Source organism: Vitis riparia, chromosome 14 (genome assembly GCF_004353265.1).
Source record: "Vitis riparia cultivar Riparia Gloire de Montpellier isolate 1030 chromosome 14, EGFV_Vit.rip_1.0, whole genome shotgun sequence".
In the NCBI taxonomy this organism is placed as follows: Eukaryota; Viridiplantae; Streptophyta; class Magnoliopsida; order Vitales; family Vitaceae; genus Vitis; species Vitis riparia.
Window position 1 is genome coordinate 2,097,097 of NC_048444.1, and position 14,602 is coordinate 2,111,698.

General features: G+C 41.3%; 4 protein-coding genes across 4 annotated transcripts; 2 read left to right on the forward strand and 2 right to left on the reverse strand.

The window, feature by feature from the left end:
- Positions 1 to 44: 44 nt before the first annotated feature.
- LOC117930338 (zinc finger AN1 domain-containing stress-associated protein 12) lies at positions 45 to 3,012 on the reverse strand. Its single transcript, XM_034850948.1, has 4 exons — positions 2,915 to 3,012; positions 2,771 to 2,834; positions 740 to 864; positions 45 to 620 (listed from the first exon to the last, which is right to left on the reverse strand). Exons 3-4 carry the CDS (start codon positions 842 to 844, stop codon positions 156 to 158), a joined length of 570 nt encoding a protein of 189 aa, XP_034706839.1. The 5' UTR covers positions 845 to 864; positions 2,771 to 2,834; positions 2,915 to 3,012; the 3' UTR covers positions 45 to 155.
- Positions 3,013 to 3,241: 229 nt separating this feature from the next.
- Positions 3,242 to 5,573, forward strand: LOC117930336 (U-box domain-containing protein 40-like). The gene is made up of 2 exons (XM_034850943.1): positions 3,242 to 3,338; positions 3,517 to 5,573. Exon 2 carries the CDS (start codon positions 3,573 to 3,575, stop codon positions 5,214 to 5,216), a length of 1,644 nt encoding a protein of 547 aa, XP_034706834.1. The 5' UTR covers positions 3,242 to 3,338; positions 3,517 to 3,572; the 3' UTR covers positions 5,217 to 5,573.
- A 3,261-nt stretch (positions 5,574 to 8,834) lies between these two features.
- Positions 8,835 to 10,804, forward strand: LOC117931370. Its single transcript, XM_034852338.1, has one exon. The coding sequence runs from the start codon at positions 9,729 to 9,731 to the stop codon at positions 10,596 to 10,598; it is 870 nt and encodes a 289-aa protein (XP_034708229.1). The 5' UTR covers positions 8,835 to 9,728; the 3' UTR covers positions 10,599 to 10,804.
- Positions 10,805 to 11,004: 200 nt separating this feature from the next.
- LOC117931369 (peroxidase 31) lies at positions 11,005 to 12,416 on the reverse strand. Its single transcript, XM_034852337.1, has one exon. The coding sequence runs from the start codon at positions 12,312 to 12,314 to the stop codon at positions 11,343 to 11,345; it is 972 nt and encodes a 323-aa protein (XP_034708228.1). The 5' UTR covers positions 12,315 to 12,416; the 3' UTR covers positions 11,005 to 11,342.
- Positions 12,417 to 14,602: the final 2,186 nt, after the last annotated feature.

Below are 14,602 nucleotides of genomic sequence, written 5' to 3' on the forward strand. Positions count from 1 at the left end.
CTGATTCTAATGGGGCCTTTCATATAGTGCTGTTGCTTACCATATAATACCATAAACCTTCATCTTGTTGAATTCAACATTGGTTCCAATATAACATCTGGTGGTAACAATGCATATAAATTATAATCAACAAAATGTACAAATCATATAAAATCTCAACACGCTTTGACAGGATGACTGGTACCAGGTGGGGACACCGTCCGCCCACCATTCTTGGCGCAACCGTTCCCACTCCTAGCCCCCAACGCCGCCAAGAACTTGTCGCTCCACCGCTCTTTAGCCCCCGTTGTCGAGGATGGCAACCGTTGCTTGCAAGCATGTTCAATGGGGAACCGATGCTTGAGGCAGAAGTTGAGTTGACAAGTTTTGCAGGTGCTTGTATTTGAGAAGGTGAGTACCTCCTTGCACCTCCGAACTGGGCAAATTGGCTTCTTCTTCTTTGACGGGTCGCACTCCCCTGACTTCTCATGCCTCTCTAACATGGCCTTCTCTTCTTTGTCATCTCGCCCTGTGGTTTCGATCGATGTCGAACAGATTTCGCACACCACCACCTTCCTGCTGTTGGGTTCTGGTTTGGGGCACTCGTGGGACTTGTATGTTCTGTGTTCTAAGCAAAACGCCTGCATATATTGTATTCCCATGCATGCGATTTCATTCAATAACCAATTAGGCATCCAAACTTAAACCCTCAGATTTTCTCAGCAACCAAACGAGAATAATATGGAAAGAAAACAAATACCTGGTGACACCCATCACATTTGAACGGCAGAAAATCGAGTTGATTGCAATCTGAACGTTGACAGTGTCTTCCAAGATCTGGAAAAGCCTCTGTTCCTTCTCCCATCTCTCTCCTTGTTTTTCAGTCTGAATAATGAATGAAAACATTAATCCATTAGCTACGTAAGTTTATATGGCTTTGGGGTTTCTTGGCGCCGAAGCCAAGGCCCAATCCTGACTCTTCTCGAAACTTCCATCTGTTTCTCAGCCAACCCTTGGACGGTAGCCAAGCAACGGGTCAAATTTTTGGGCCAATATTCAATCCACACATATGGCGCCCATAACGCATGGACCTGGGCCCTGCACTCTCTAGGCCCAACTTTGTGTGGGCCCTTATATGTAAAAGTGGGGAATCCAATTCCCTCTGTCTACAAAGTAGGAGAGACCCCACATATAATAAGATTTAAAAATAACAAAGTAAATCAAGGAGGCCCACAAAACTTAAACCTTAAAAAAAAGAAAAAAGAAAAAAAGAAAAGGTGTTCTCACGTGAAACAGTGTGAACACACATTTCGTGTAATATTCTATATATATAAACCTTCAAATCACCACTTTTCATCCAAGCCCGTGATAGAAATGAAGATAAGAAGGATTGAACTCAAATTTCAAACCTTCAATCGTGTTCACAATAGAAGACTATTACTAACAAGAGACCAGTAAAACTTACCTTCAATCATATTCATGATAGAAGAGTATGGTTGAGAAGCAACCAAGTCCACAATAAAAGACACAACTTGATGGCCATAAACCAACCCATTCAGTACATGGCAAACATAAGGTATATGCCAAAAGTTATTAATATTCCTTCAACTCTTTCAAAAAGTTCCAAGGAAAACAAAAATTATAATTATATGCTTTATATTTAAAAAAAAAAAAGAAAAGAAAAGAAAAGAGAAAAATCAGAGTGTGAACATAAAGTATTTATAGGCTGAAAGATCAACACCCACTTGTGAATGAAGCTGACATTTTACGGTGTCCAAATCATCCATGCTGCCCACTGAGTTCCATGGCAGTATCTGCCATTATGATGTCACTGTGCTTTAAGGAGTAGAATAGAATGTGAGGAGTGAGGACTCCGACTGAAGGGCAGGTTTAGGGAAAGAGAATCACTTTTGTGAAAGAAAAGGTAGGTATCAGCCAGCCTAGAAAAACCCACAAAAGAAATGTCCATTCTAAAAGATCCCTTAACCACTAAGCAAACTGTTGCAGCTAAAAAATTTCACTTTAGTCTTTATCATAATTTTCTCACTTTAGGTGGTAATTGAATGCTTTTTTTTAATCTTTATTTACATTCAATCATTGATTCCTATTTATTAAATACACGAATTTTTTAGTATGTTTTTTTTTTTTAAATTTTAAATTTTCTCTCTTTTTGAATTTCCTTTTTCGTTTTTATATTCAAGTTCTATCCTCTCCACTTATTTTGTGCCGCAAAATTTCAATAAAACTCTATCTACTTTTCTCCTATAAATGTGATATTCTATTCACTAAAAAAAATTAAATAATAAATAATAAATAATAAATAATATCTTCAATCCCATTCTAGTTAATGTCTCTTTACAGGTATGCAATTTACTAAGTTTGTTGTTGAAGTTCAATTTAATGGCTACCCAATTCTTTTGCTGCCATTCATCTATGGAGAAATGGATCTATCTCTTGGATTAAATGTATGTTTCTTTTATTATTATTATTATTTTTACTTCCTAGGGTTTTTACGATGTTTCCTCCTGGTTTTGTTTTCTGCAACTCCTTCTGTGATGGTATCTTTCACCTTGCATGTCCATTGCAGGGTGGTCAGACCCATTCTTCCACTCAAAATTTTAGGAAAAAGGGACAACTATTTGCCCCTTTTCTTTGAACTTTAAGAATCAACAGGGTCTCTTTATGAGATTGATTGGTCCAGAGACTGCAGACAAAGCCACATACCCTCCACATAATAAAAAGCCTCTTTTCAAATCACTGAATGAAACCTTTATTGATCATAAGAAAATACCTTTTCTCCATGAAGAATTCGGCACGTCCATGCCAGTATGCCAATTCTCATCAAGCAGCTCCCCCTGAACGTAGAAATTCTTCCTCAGTCATTTACCATAAATAACAAGTGAGTACAGCATTAACCCATTAAAGAAATGCATACCAAAATGGAGATGAGGTCTTATGAATGGGGATTTGGGGATTTGGGCATTTGGGGCTCACCCATCCTCCAGTGGGTTGCAAAAACCCAATTTTGCGGTTATCAATGATTGCTTCATGATCATTCCTCTGAACTGATCAATATTTGTGGACTCGTTTTCACCTTTTAACTGTTTCAATTTGTCTCATTCTCTCACAATCGAGTGATTTGATTATGGCCATCAAAGGAAATCGCTTTTAAATAGAGTTCTTCATTTTAACTTTTAAGAACAATTTAGGGTTTTTTTCTAAACTAAATTATTGGAGATATAATAATAATTGTAAAGAACGTCATCAAGGTGACGAGAATGATGGAGCAGTGAGGGGGCAGTGAATTGATCTGAGATAATTGCAAAAGGGCCAATGCCAAAGGAGGAAAAGAGGGAGTGGTTGGTTCCCCAGATTGTCAGGGCTTCTTTTTCGTTGGCTGTTTTTTTCCCGAAAGCAAAACTGAATCCAAATCTCTTTTGGACTCAAATGAACTAAAACCCTATTTCTCCGCTTTGCTTATCCTCTTTTGACATGGGCTACAGCAACGTTCACCATGACCCTTTTTTTCTGTTTCAGGGACTACAACTATACTGCTTCTGTTATGATAGTTGGGAGAGTTTTTCAGTGAAGTTATGGAGTTTCAGGAGGCTTTGTTGAGGTATTTGAATAAACCAGAGGAGGGGAAAGGGGTTTGTGGAAAGGAAGGTCGCAAGGAGATGGGTAATGGGAAGCAGAGGTGGAGGGTGTTTTACAAGTCGTCTTCTTCTTCCAATGCGTCGAAACGCCAGTCCAAGGAACCGCCCAAGGAGTTTCTGTGTCCCATTTCTGGGTCTCTAATGGCTGACCCAGTTATCGTCTCTTCCGGCCAGACGTTCGAGCGTGCCTGCGTTCAGGTCTGTAAAGCTTTAGGGTTTAACCCCACTCTCTCCGAGGGTTCTTCGCCTGATTTCTCCACAATCATTCCCAACCTCGCCATACAATCCACCATTCTAAGCTGGTGCGACAAGTGTTCCGTGGACCGACCCAAGCCACTCGACTTCGACTCTGCAGAGAAGGTCGTCCGTACACTTATGGCGTCCCAGAAAGCAGAGAACAAAAGCGAGGATTCGGACAAGGAGTTGATCAAAGCGGTTGCAGAGACTCCTCCTGTTTTGAAGTTCGCTCACGCCATCACTGACTTGAATCGCCGTTCCACTCACTTCTACTCAAGCTCGCAGGAATCGGTGACCACCACCGGTTCGACTCCGCCTCTGCCCCTTGCGACTCGGCCGAGTTGCTATTCTTCTTCATCCTCTTCCGAGATTGAAACCCTAAACCCCGATTCGCCGGAGGAGGACGAAGGCATCATCGCGAAGCTCAAGAGCCCTCAGGTTTTCGAGCAAGAAGAAGCTTTGGTTTCACTGAGAAAGATCACCAGAACCGGCGAAGAAACTAGGGTTTCTCTCTGCAGTCCTCGACTGCTCTCAATGCTACGATCGTTGATCATCTCGAGATACTCCGGAATTCAGGTGAACGCAGTAGCAGTTCTGGTGAACCTCTCCCTAGAGAAAATCAACAAGGTGAAAATCGTACGATCAGGGATCGTTCCACCGTTGATCGACGTCTTGAAGGGGGGATTCCCTGAAGCGCAGGACCACGCTGCCGGTGCACTCTTCAGCTTAGCTCTAGAAGACGCCAACAAAACCGCCATCGGAGTTTTAGGCGCGTTGCCGCCGCTTCTCCACACTCTTCGGTCTGAGAGTGAGCGAGCTCGGAACGACTCAGCACTCGCTCTCTATCATCTCTCACTCGTTCAGAGCAATCGAACCAAATTGGTGAAACTTGGGGCAGTTCAGATCCTTATGGGCATGGTGAATTCGGGTCATTTATGGAGTCGGGCCCTGCTGGTGCTCTGTAACTTGGCTGCTTGCCCAGATGGGAGGACAGCTATGCTGGATGCGGGTGCAGTGGAGTGTTTGGTGGGGTTGTTGAGGGGGAATGAGTTGGAATCCGACTCAATTCGGGAGAGTTGCCTGGCAGCGCTATATGCACTGAGCTTTGGTGGGTCGAGGTTCAAGGGGCTGGCGAAAGAGGCAGGGGCTATGGAGACATTGATGAGGGTGGAGAAAATAGGGAGTGAGCGGGCGAGAGAGAAGGCCAAGAAGATCCTGGAGATAATGAGGGAGAAAACCGAGGAAGGTCTGGACTGGGAGGCATTGCTTGATTCAGGGTTGGTGAGTCGAACAAGGCATTGGCCACTACAGGACAGGTCCAGTGTGAACTCATCCGAGTTCTAAGATCAGTGGTTGGGATTTTTGGTTCTTTTGTGGATTTGGGGTTGTAATTATTTTTTCCAGGTTGTAAGTATTGGTGGTGCCCTTTGTTTGTGTTTTTGCGCTCCAGTAGTTGATGATGAAGGTGCAAATAAGAGCTTCCAAGAGTTGGCCAGTGTGGAAAATTACTGTTCAACCGGTGGCTCATCTGCTGCCTGCTTTGCTCGGTATGTGGAAGATGTTTATATGTTTTCGTCTTTAGCATTGTATTACACAGCGAGACAGTTTTATTCCTCACAGACTAAGATTAACCATTACTGTGAAAGAATTTAATTTAATTGCTCCAATTTTCATATTGGTATGAAAATGTTTGTTCTGTCATCTCTCTGTTGATGTTTTCTTCCTTACGTTAACAGCTGAACAACATGACATTAGGAAGATTTTTATAGTGAAGTAGAAGGGAAAAAATGAAATTTGGAAGAAGTTAGGCTGAAGTTCTAAGAAATGAAAGACATTTTTTGTTGTTTCAGGGGAATTTGGATATGACTTGCTCTGTTTTCCAGTTTGTTCTCTTAGCATAGGAAAAATCCTCAGTGGTCAATAGTTTGTGTCATCCCTGATAAGGCAAATAAAAACATCAACAACAAATTACGTTCTTGTTGAGTGTAGTGTAAATGTTGAATGTGGCAAGTTGAGTTGAAGTTGTGGAGTAGATGATGGGAAACAGATTGAGGGTGAAGATCTCAGCTTCAAAACCTAGGATGGGAAAACCATTGATCCAAAAAAAATTGGGAGGAAATTTGAAGTAGTATTGATCTAGCACCTTATTTCTTTCATTAGGGTACACATTTACTGCCGAGGACCCAACTTCCATTGTCATCAGACTAGTTTTTCTTTTCTTTTTCCTGTATTTTTTTTTGGGTTTTTTGATAATATATGATTCCAATCAATCTTTAAGATGACAATAAAACTAAGCAAGACCTACTAAACAGGTTCAGAAAAAGAAAGATGAAAAGGGAGGGGGGAAGGAAAACTAAATAGTCCTCTTGCAATAAGAAAATATTGGATTATCCGGTAGCAAGATAAAGTCAAATATTCTTTTCGATAGGCAAACAAGTGTATATAAGAAGTGTCAATCCAAAAAGAGGGGGGTGTATCTGACGTACATGGGAGGTATGCAAAAAGATGCCTAAACACCAGGAAAAAAACAATTGACCTCATACATGCACACAATCGCACATACTCCCCCTATCTAGCACTTGACCAATCGGTGAATTCTAAAAAGGATACAATGTCATCTTGAATATGTTGATTAGTCCATTGGAATAGGGTACAAATAAAGGAGTCTTTTATTGGTTGATTTGAACATTGAATTCTATCAAAGGATCTTCAATTTTCTTTTTGCTAAACTATCAGAAAACAAGCAAAGAGGAGTTGTCCTCCAATTCTTCCTTCTATTTTTGCTCATGAAACCCCTGTGTGATCTCTTTAGCAAATCTTTCATAGAAGAAGGGATGAATCGAAGAGAAAGCAAAAAATGCCAAAGCCCCTTGGCTTTTGACAATGGGTAAGCATGCAGTTTGTTGATTCTTCTGAACTCTTACATAAACAACAATGATTACCCAACAACCATTCTCTTCTCTTAAGCTGATCTAAGGTCAGCATCCTTTCCCACATAGCCTCCCTCCCAAGTAAAAATACCCACTTTTAAAGGGGTGCAAGAGCACTATACTACCTTCAAGGGAAAAGACACACCCCTCCATTCGACTCCAAGATAGAATAGAAGGATTTCACTAAGAATTCCCACTCTTGTTAGCCTTCCAAATCAGCTTATCTTCATCCTCAGTGGACTCCAAGTTAATCAGCTTATCTTCGTCCTCAGTGGACTCCAAGTTACCATTAACAGCATGTCAAAAGTCATAAGGTGGTCTGGAAGTTGTTTAATTTTAATATCCATCAATATGAGGAACTTTGTTGGTACTTGGGTGCCTTTCTTGAAGGAATACTTATCAGGAAATAGGATGAAAGAAGATCATCTTAAAACTCTCAATTATCATGCAGAAGAGCAAACTAAAACAGAATTCACAAAAATCAAAATCTTTGCTCGACTTCCCCAAGTGATTTAAACTTTGATTAGTATCAATTTGTTAAACATTTCAAAATAGTTTTACTGGATATTTCCTGGGCCATGGTTGGAATAAATATAAAGAGTTACATCTTATGCTTCATGTTGCACTTTTAGAGAATGTTTTCCCTTTTTCTTCTTTTACTTCAATGGAGGAGATTGATTATACCGTAAAACTGGTTGGATAAGGATCAATTCTTTGCCTGGAAGATCTCAGGTGTTGGCTACAAGGAGAGGTCACATGTTAGGATTTGTTGGTTGATAAGGCCTAACTCAGCATGTTCCATTCGTTTGGGCCTTTTGTCATATTGATTGGATTCTTATCCAAAGGAAATCATATGATGCTGGGAGTTCTTATTGATTCTCAGCATCATTTTGATTGTGATCATGGGATGGTAGTTTTGGTGTTTCTTTGTTTTATTTGATTAACTGAATATAATCAGCATCTTTTTGGTCTTATTTTTATCAAGTATTTACTACTTGCTTGGCTTATGCAAATCGAGCCTTCTTAAAAACTTTGATGCAGAAAAAAGGGGAGGTGGTGCAGTTATCTTGTCCAAGATGCAATGTTTCCATCAATATGTGTGGTCGTTTGATATATAAGCGATGATATCTCAATGAACTTCATTGATTGTCAATCATCAGATTTTGAAGCTGTGGGATCTATTTGCGATTTGAGTTGAATGACTGAAAGGGAGTAAACCAAGATATATATGTTTGATTATTTTGATTTCTAGCTTCCCTAAGTTTTATGGCTTTGAAGAATTGTTTTAGAACTTGGTTCTATCAAAAAAAAAAAAGTATTGTTTTAGAACTTGGTTAAGCCAAAATAGATAACTGTTGAATTAGGTAGAATTTAAAAATCTTGGAACTTAGACAGGGGTGTCTTTATGAATCATGATATCATCACATGGTTTAAAGAGAGAATCGCTAAAGCTCAGTGGAGACAATAACTTCTGTGGAAGCACAGACAACCAAGAGAACTTAAACAAGGATACAGAAAGCCAAATTCAATGGGGATGTGAATCAAGGTCCTAAATGATACTAGTGGCTGACCTCCAAAGATTTGGGGTGTCGTGCCTTCCTCTTCTTGAAGTTGTGAAAACTTTGGCCTTAGGCCAATTTTTTATGCACCCAAGAGCTGAGATCTATTAGATTGACTTCCAAAGATGGAATGGAGAACGTAGGCTTGAGTGTTAAAAAGGTTGAAATCAAAGAGATTCCCTAGTCATAGATGAAAGGAAGGAAGAACCTCTAAGTTAAAGTATGTTAGAATTAATCACTATACTTTCCTGGGCATTCTTGAGACACTCATTTCTGGCAAAGTCTATAGCAATCCTTGTTGTCTCAAGAGCTATGTGGCACCAGATATGTGGAAGAAGGCCACCAATGGAAAATTTAATTTGCAGGCAACGCAGTGGAGTAGTTGTCCATAGCATGCCAATTTGTTCCAATAGTTGGCTCCAATGAGGACATCCCGCATAATCTTGGCTTTCTAATTTTATAATGTAAACTGAGGACTCAATTCAACTGTAAGTATATGCTTTTGGATGTAAAATATAGCTCTACATTGTCTCAGTTGGAAGATATGCTCAGATCTATGAGGAGACCCTGATCAGTATATATGCTTACATCAGTCCCACTCCAAATATTCCCTTGTCTAGCCCCTATTTCTGTCTTGTTTCCTTTGCCCTTTTTCCTTCTAGTGACAGGATCAAGATCCAAAGTTTTCTAAAGCTAGTTTGTAAAAAATCTGGTGGAGCTGTTGTTACAAAGGAGCTTTACTCAGTGCCAGATAACCCACCAATATTACACAACATTATCAATGCTGTGTGAAAGCGTTTATGGTTAATGGGACACAATATATTCTTTTTTCCTTTTGTTGGTTCTCTTTCGGTTCTTAGGTATCTCCCCACCACAACTGGGGCTGGGGCTCAAACACAATTCACACTATTGTGTGATACCCAATATTCCTTCCTCAGTACTTGGAACCATGGAACAATGTTCCATGTGAAATTTGAGTCTCTCTTCGTGCACCTGCTATTCGAACTTATAACCTCAAAGAAACATTGTATCAATCCATTAGAATGTCTGGTTTTTCACTTATCTCGTGTCCTATACTTATTTGTTGCTATGAAGATAAGAGTGGAGAATGATGCAATCGAATATGGTGAGAGATTTGTGGCAAAGTTCGAGATCTTACATTCAGTGGATTGCATTCCCACATTGTTTGACCTTTGTCAAATGCTGTGTCATTTCCCCCTTTGTCAAGTATGGAATATGTGTTTTTATTTGACAAATCGCACGTAAAAAGACATTAATCCATTACCCAAGTGTTATCAGCCATCATCGGATTCCTTTGTGATCAGGTCCATAGGGGATCATATACAGTATGTAAAAGTTGGCCTTCAATGTCTGGATCACACGGCTGCTTCTTTAATCTGACTTCTTTATTCCTTAAATTGTGTCCAATACGTCATTGCCTTTGCCATTATTCTAGTAATAATCCTGTTTCAAGTGGAAGTGCTGCACTGGATAGGAACAAACTCACTATAAAAATGGAGGCACCCACATTGTTTCTCCAAGATATAGCAATACTCCCAGAGATGGAAACAGGTGTGCTGGAGCATAGCCTTGCTGCTTCCAATCCTTTTTCTTCTAGTTTTGGAGATGAGGGTTTCTACTCTAAAGCCCTAATCAAAGGGACGAAACTCAGATTGTTTGGCTTTGATGTGAATCCATGTGCAAATGATGGCAAGCGTTCGGTGGAGTCAGAGGAAGGAGATGAAAGTTTGAGTTCCTCGAACACACCTTCACCTTGGAAGGAGAAAACTCTCCAGGGAAAGAGTTCAACAAAGTTGCTGGAAGAGAGGAGGTATGCTTGCCAGTACTGTCGCAAAGAGTTTGCAAACTCGCAAGCGCTGGGAGGCCATCAGAATGCCCACAAAAAGGAGAGAGTGAAGAAGAAAAGAATGCAACTTGAGGCAAGACGGGCAAGTATCAACCAATATCTTCAGTCTTTCCAATCCCATCCAAGGTTTACCGAGCCCTCTTTCAGCATTCCAGAGTACAGCGTATGCGAGTCTCCCAATACCCTCAACCTCATCCATCACCAAACATATCTCAGTGACCCCCATGATCTGGATTCATTTGGCCAACAAGTATATGTTCCATTCCAACATGGAGATATGTTAGGCTGGGCAGATGGAAGCAAGTGTTCCAGGGCCATGCCTGGTGTAATCAAGCCATTACCTTTGCGCATTTCCAGGCAAAGATTGTAAAGATAAGATTCAGACTAGGCCGCCTAGTGACATAAACAAAATATGCAGCCTCTCCTGAAAATGGGTTGCATCATATGTAGACAAAAATGAAATTATTTCTCTGGTGTTTCCAATTCTAAAAGAGAGGAGGTTGGTGGATCCAACAATAGCTATTAACCCCATGTGTAAAGAACTTCCAGAGAGTTTTTCTTCCTAATTATATGCTAGCTGTAAAGACTGAATACTGATTACACAAAGAAAGAGACAAAATCCAAGTCACCGGCATACTAATTTATGATCAATAAACTAGAGTCATATTCCAGAGAGGAAAGCATCTTTCCCTTTACTTTGTTCATTATCATATTCTTGAGTTGCCCAATTGACTACAGAAAACACTCAGCCCAATGATTAATATAATCAAACGATCAAAGATGAACCACTCTTAGTTATTACCACTATCAATACAAACACCATGAGACCAGAGAAGGCTGACCAACATCACTATTGCTAACAATGGCAAAACCCTAAGGAGAAAAGTTTAAACCCAGAACCCCAATATGAATAAACATGTATATTGAGCACAACATCATGGTGATACAAGCATGTATAAATACTATCTCATATTCTCAACAACAACAAAAAAAACAAAAGAATTCAAATGAAACCACCCCCTCACCATCAATTCACCTTGATTGATCATCACTACGGTGGGAGTTTGTAATGCAAAAAAAAGAAAAAAGAAAAAAAAAAAAGAACCTTAGAAACCTAGTTTAAGGCATCACACCTGCGTCGAATCTCTCCTCTCCGCCCGGTCTTGATCCCATAAAGGCCAAGCTTCTCCATAGCTCGACCAAATGCCTCAAAGAAGGCGCTTTGATTCTTGGCATACAAATCCGTAAACTGCCTCGTCCTCGGATCGGTAGCCATGGTGTGGTCCGTCGCCAATAGCCCCAAACCCTTGGGCAGATTCTGGAAATACATGTTATCGAACTTGTTGGGAGTCATTATATCATTGAACACCGACAATGTAGGATTCTTCTGGTAATCGCTGCAAGCTTTTCTCAACCCCTCTGCGAATCTAGGGTTGTAGCTCGGATTGGACTGGGAACTGCGGCTGTAATTGTAGATCCCGCTGCTGAATTCTTTACAATGCGAGAACCCAATCGTGTGGGCACCACTCAGCGCCACCATTTCTTGAACCGAGAACCCTCTCACAGCGAAAATCGAAATTATCTGAGAAATGGACATCGTGGGTCTTGGAAGGTTACCTTCAACCCTGTTCGCCCGGGAGACCAGCCCATCTCTTCTCCCCAGCGGGACCTTGTAGAAGGGACCTCCCACCATGGTGACGAGATCGCGGGTAGCGACGGCGAGAATGTCGGCACAGGAGACCACACCGGGGCAAGCGAGCTCGAGGGCGGTCTTGGCGCGGACAACGACGTCGAAGCCGTCGCCGGGGAGGGAGAGGTTCATGTCGGCATCGCGCTCGGCGTCGTTGAAGGGGGTCGAGGAGACAAGAACGGAAGCATCGCAGCCCTCAATGAAGCAGTCGTGGAAGAAGAGGCGGAGAGTGGCCGCAGCCGTGGTGGGGCTGGTGATTTGCTTGTTGGTGATGGTATCCTGCATGATCTGACTGAATCTTGGGCATGATTTTTGGTAGTAGTTGACACTCAACCTGGACTCCGAAGGATTCACTAATCCCAGAAAGAATAGTAGAGAAAAGAGGATCAATGCCATTGTTTCTCAGAGCTCAAAGCTCAGAGACCTGAGCAGATAAATACAAAAAAAAAAAAAATGCCAGTGGTAGTGGCAGCAATGGAGAGTGTGTGGGCTCTTACTCAGAAGCCTTCACCGCTAACTCCACTAGTTTTCGCTCAGTTTTGCGTCAAATAAGGATCTTACATGTTACACCATTCACATTTTTATTATTTTTAATTATTTTCTTTTAAAAATAAATTAGATCGATTTGAGTGGCAACTGGCAAGTTGATTTCAATGCCGTAAAATAAATAATCACAGTAATTAAAACGTTACGGGGGTGTGCACCCACTCTCTTAGCAGGAGTACGAGTCGATGCAGGAACTCCACGTGACTCAAATAATTGAGGGAGGGTGCATGGGCCTTAATGTCGATAGATCTGATTTTTAGTGGTGGTCTTTTTTAAAAATTTTAAAATTAAAAATTTTGCCGTCATTTTTGAAGATGCAATGAGGGAAACCGGGATGCCTCCGGCGACACGATTCCGATTCCGATAATAGTGTCGGCGGCGGGGAGGGGTGCAGACTGTGCAGTTGCACTGCCAGTATGGTGTGTGGCCCACCAGCAGGGACGGTTCAGATTCGTGGGCATTCCAGCTCTGATTTTAGGGATACGGACCCACTCGGAGCAGAAGAAACGATAAATTATACGCGCTATCTCTCCACCCCATCACCGATTCACCACCACCGTCAATCACGCGACACAAGCTGCCGGGTGGCCCCCACGAATTAAGTGGAGACCATTGGAGACGCAGATCTGAGGCACGCTGTTAGGTTTTGCGGGATGTGTGAAGCCCAAACTCAAAATAAAATAAATTAAAAAAGAAAAGGGGAGGGTGTCTTCTCCGACGATTAAAGAATGCAACGGTATTTTCGGCGCATGTTACGTAGAACGCATGATGGTTTTTCATTGGACCATGATTCACTTTAATGTTGACCTGATCGTATCAATCCACACACGAAAGGATTTTGTGTAATGAATTCTTCTTATCTCTGGTTCAATTTATTGTCACAATAAAAAAAGAAAAATAAAAATAATAATAATAATAATATAATTGGTGGAGAAAGGGAGTTGGGAGTGGTGACAGAAGAAAAGGCCTAAACCGCGTTACAAGGGCAGAAAATAGAAGGAAAATGTAGGTATTGTTATTATAAGAAAGAAATGAGGGAAGGTGCGCATACCTGCATGTGCTTGGTGGTCCCATGTTAATAGTCCACATCTACGTTGACACTTCCTCAGCCTCTGCCTCTCCCAGTTGGAAAGAAAACTTTTTTTTCTTTTTTGTTGGGTGTGGGGACGAACATGATGGCGTTTCTTTGACAGCTGATTTTGCATTTGGGTAATGGCCTAATGGGTATATGCAAAGCTTTGCCTACTTTGTTCATGTGGGGCAATCGCCTGTTCATTTCTATGGATTGTGACCGGATATTTAAGACAAGCGTGCTGATGAACAGTGGCCAGGGCCAGGGCCAGGGCCATAGGGTCTTAAAGCACTACTTTTCATTTTGAGTCTGTTAAGCATAAACCTTTTGCCCCAGCTCTCAATTCTGAATCCTTATTTTAGAACAATCTGAAATGGGATTTGAGAAATTCAGACACTGCAAGTATCTATGCCATACCTCTCCATACTTCATGAAGCTCCTATAGCAAGTATCTATGACTTCTTCCAACTCTATCTTTCCACCGTTTCCTGAAGCTGCTCGGGTGGGGGTCGACACTGCATAGCTTCCAATCAGTTCAATTATATAAATAAATCCTCAAACTTAACCAGATCACTCCATGATGATTCTTTCCCTTCAGGAGTAGGTTCTGAGCTCTGAGAGCAATTTGCATGAGAAGACAAAGTCCCCTTCTCCTCTTCATTGCATCATTGCTCCAATAGCATGTAATGTTTAGATCCTCCATTGGTTATGTAGTTTCTTCCACCCTCTCTGTGGTAGGCAGCAATGTCAAGTGGTTCAACCATCTTTCTATAATTCGTTCCTGTACAAGGCCAGAGGGTTTGCAAAGCTGCCCCTTCCTGGTGAGGCTTCCTCTCTACTTGTTCTACAATGTCTTCCCATCGGTTCCATTTTAATGCCTCTTTTACACTCTAGGTTTCTAAAGCTGTCATAATAACCCATTGTGCTCATCTTTTGATTTCTTTCTTGTACCATTCTAGCTGGAACATATCTAGTTTTATGTCATTCAAGCTCAAAAGGAATTTTTCAATGGGAAGTTGTTGCCAATTTTGTTGGAGTTGAATCTACCCAGCTGTGGAAGTAAACA

What these genes read in the sequence shown, in the direction of transcription:
- LOC117930336 (XM_034850943.1), top strand. Translation starts at nt 3,573, where the DNA reads ATGGAGTTTCAGGAGGCTTTGTTGAGGTATTTGAATAAACCAGAGGAG.
- LOC117930338 (XM_034850948.1), bottom strand. Translation starts at nt 844, where the DNA reads ATGGGAGAAGGAACAGAGGCTTTTCCAGATCTTGGAAGACACTGTCAA. An exon ending in AATGTGATGGGTGTCACCAG is followed by an intron (nt 621 to 739) that starts GTATTTGTTTTC and finishes CAATATATGCAG; the next exon opens with GCGTTTTGCTTAGAACACAG.
- LOC117931369 (XM_034852337.1), bottom strand. Translation starts at nt 12,314, where the DNA reads ATGGCATTGATCCTCTTTTCTCTACTATTCTTTCTGGGATTAGTGAAT.
- LOC117931370 (XM_034852338.1), top strand. Translation starts at nt 9,729, where the DNA reads ATGTCTGGATCACACGGCTGCTTCTTTAATCTGACTTCTTTATTCCTT.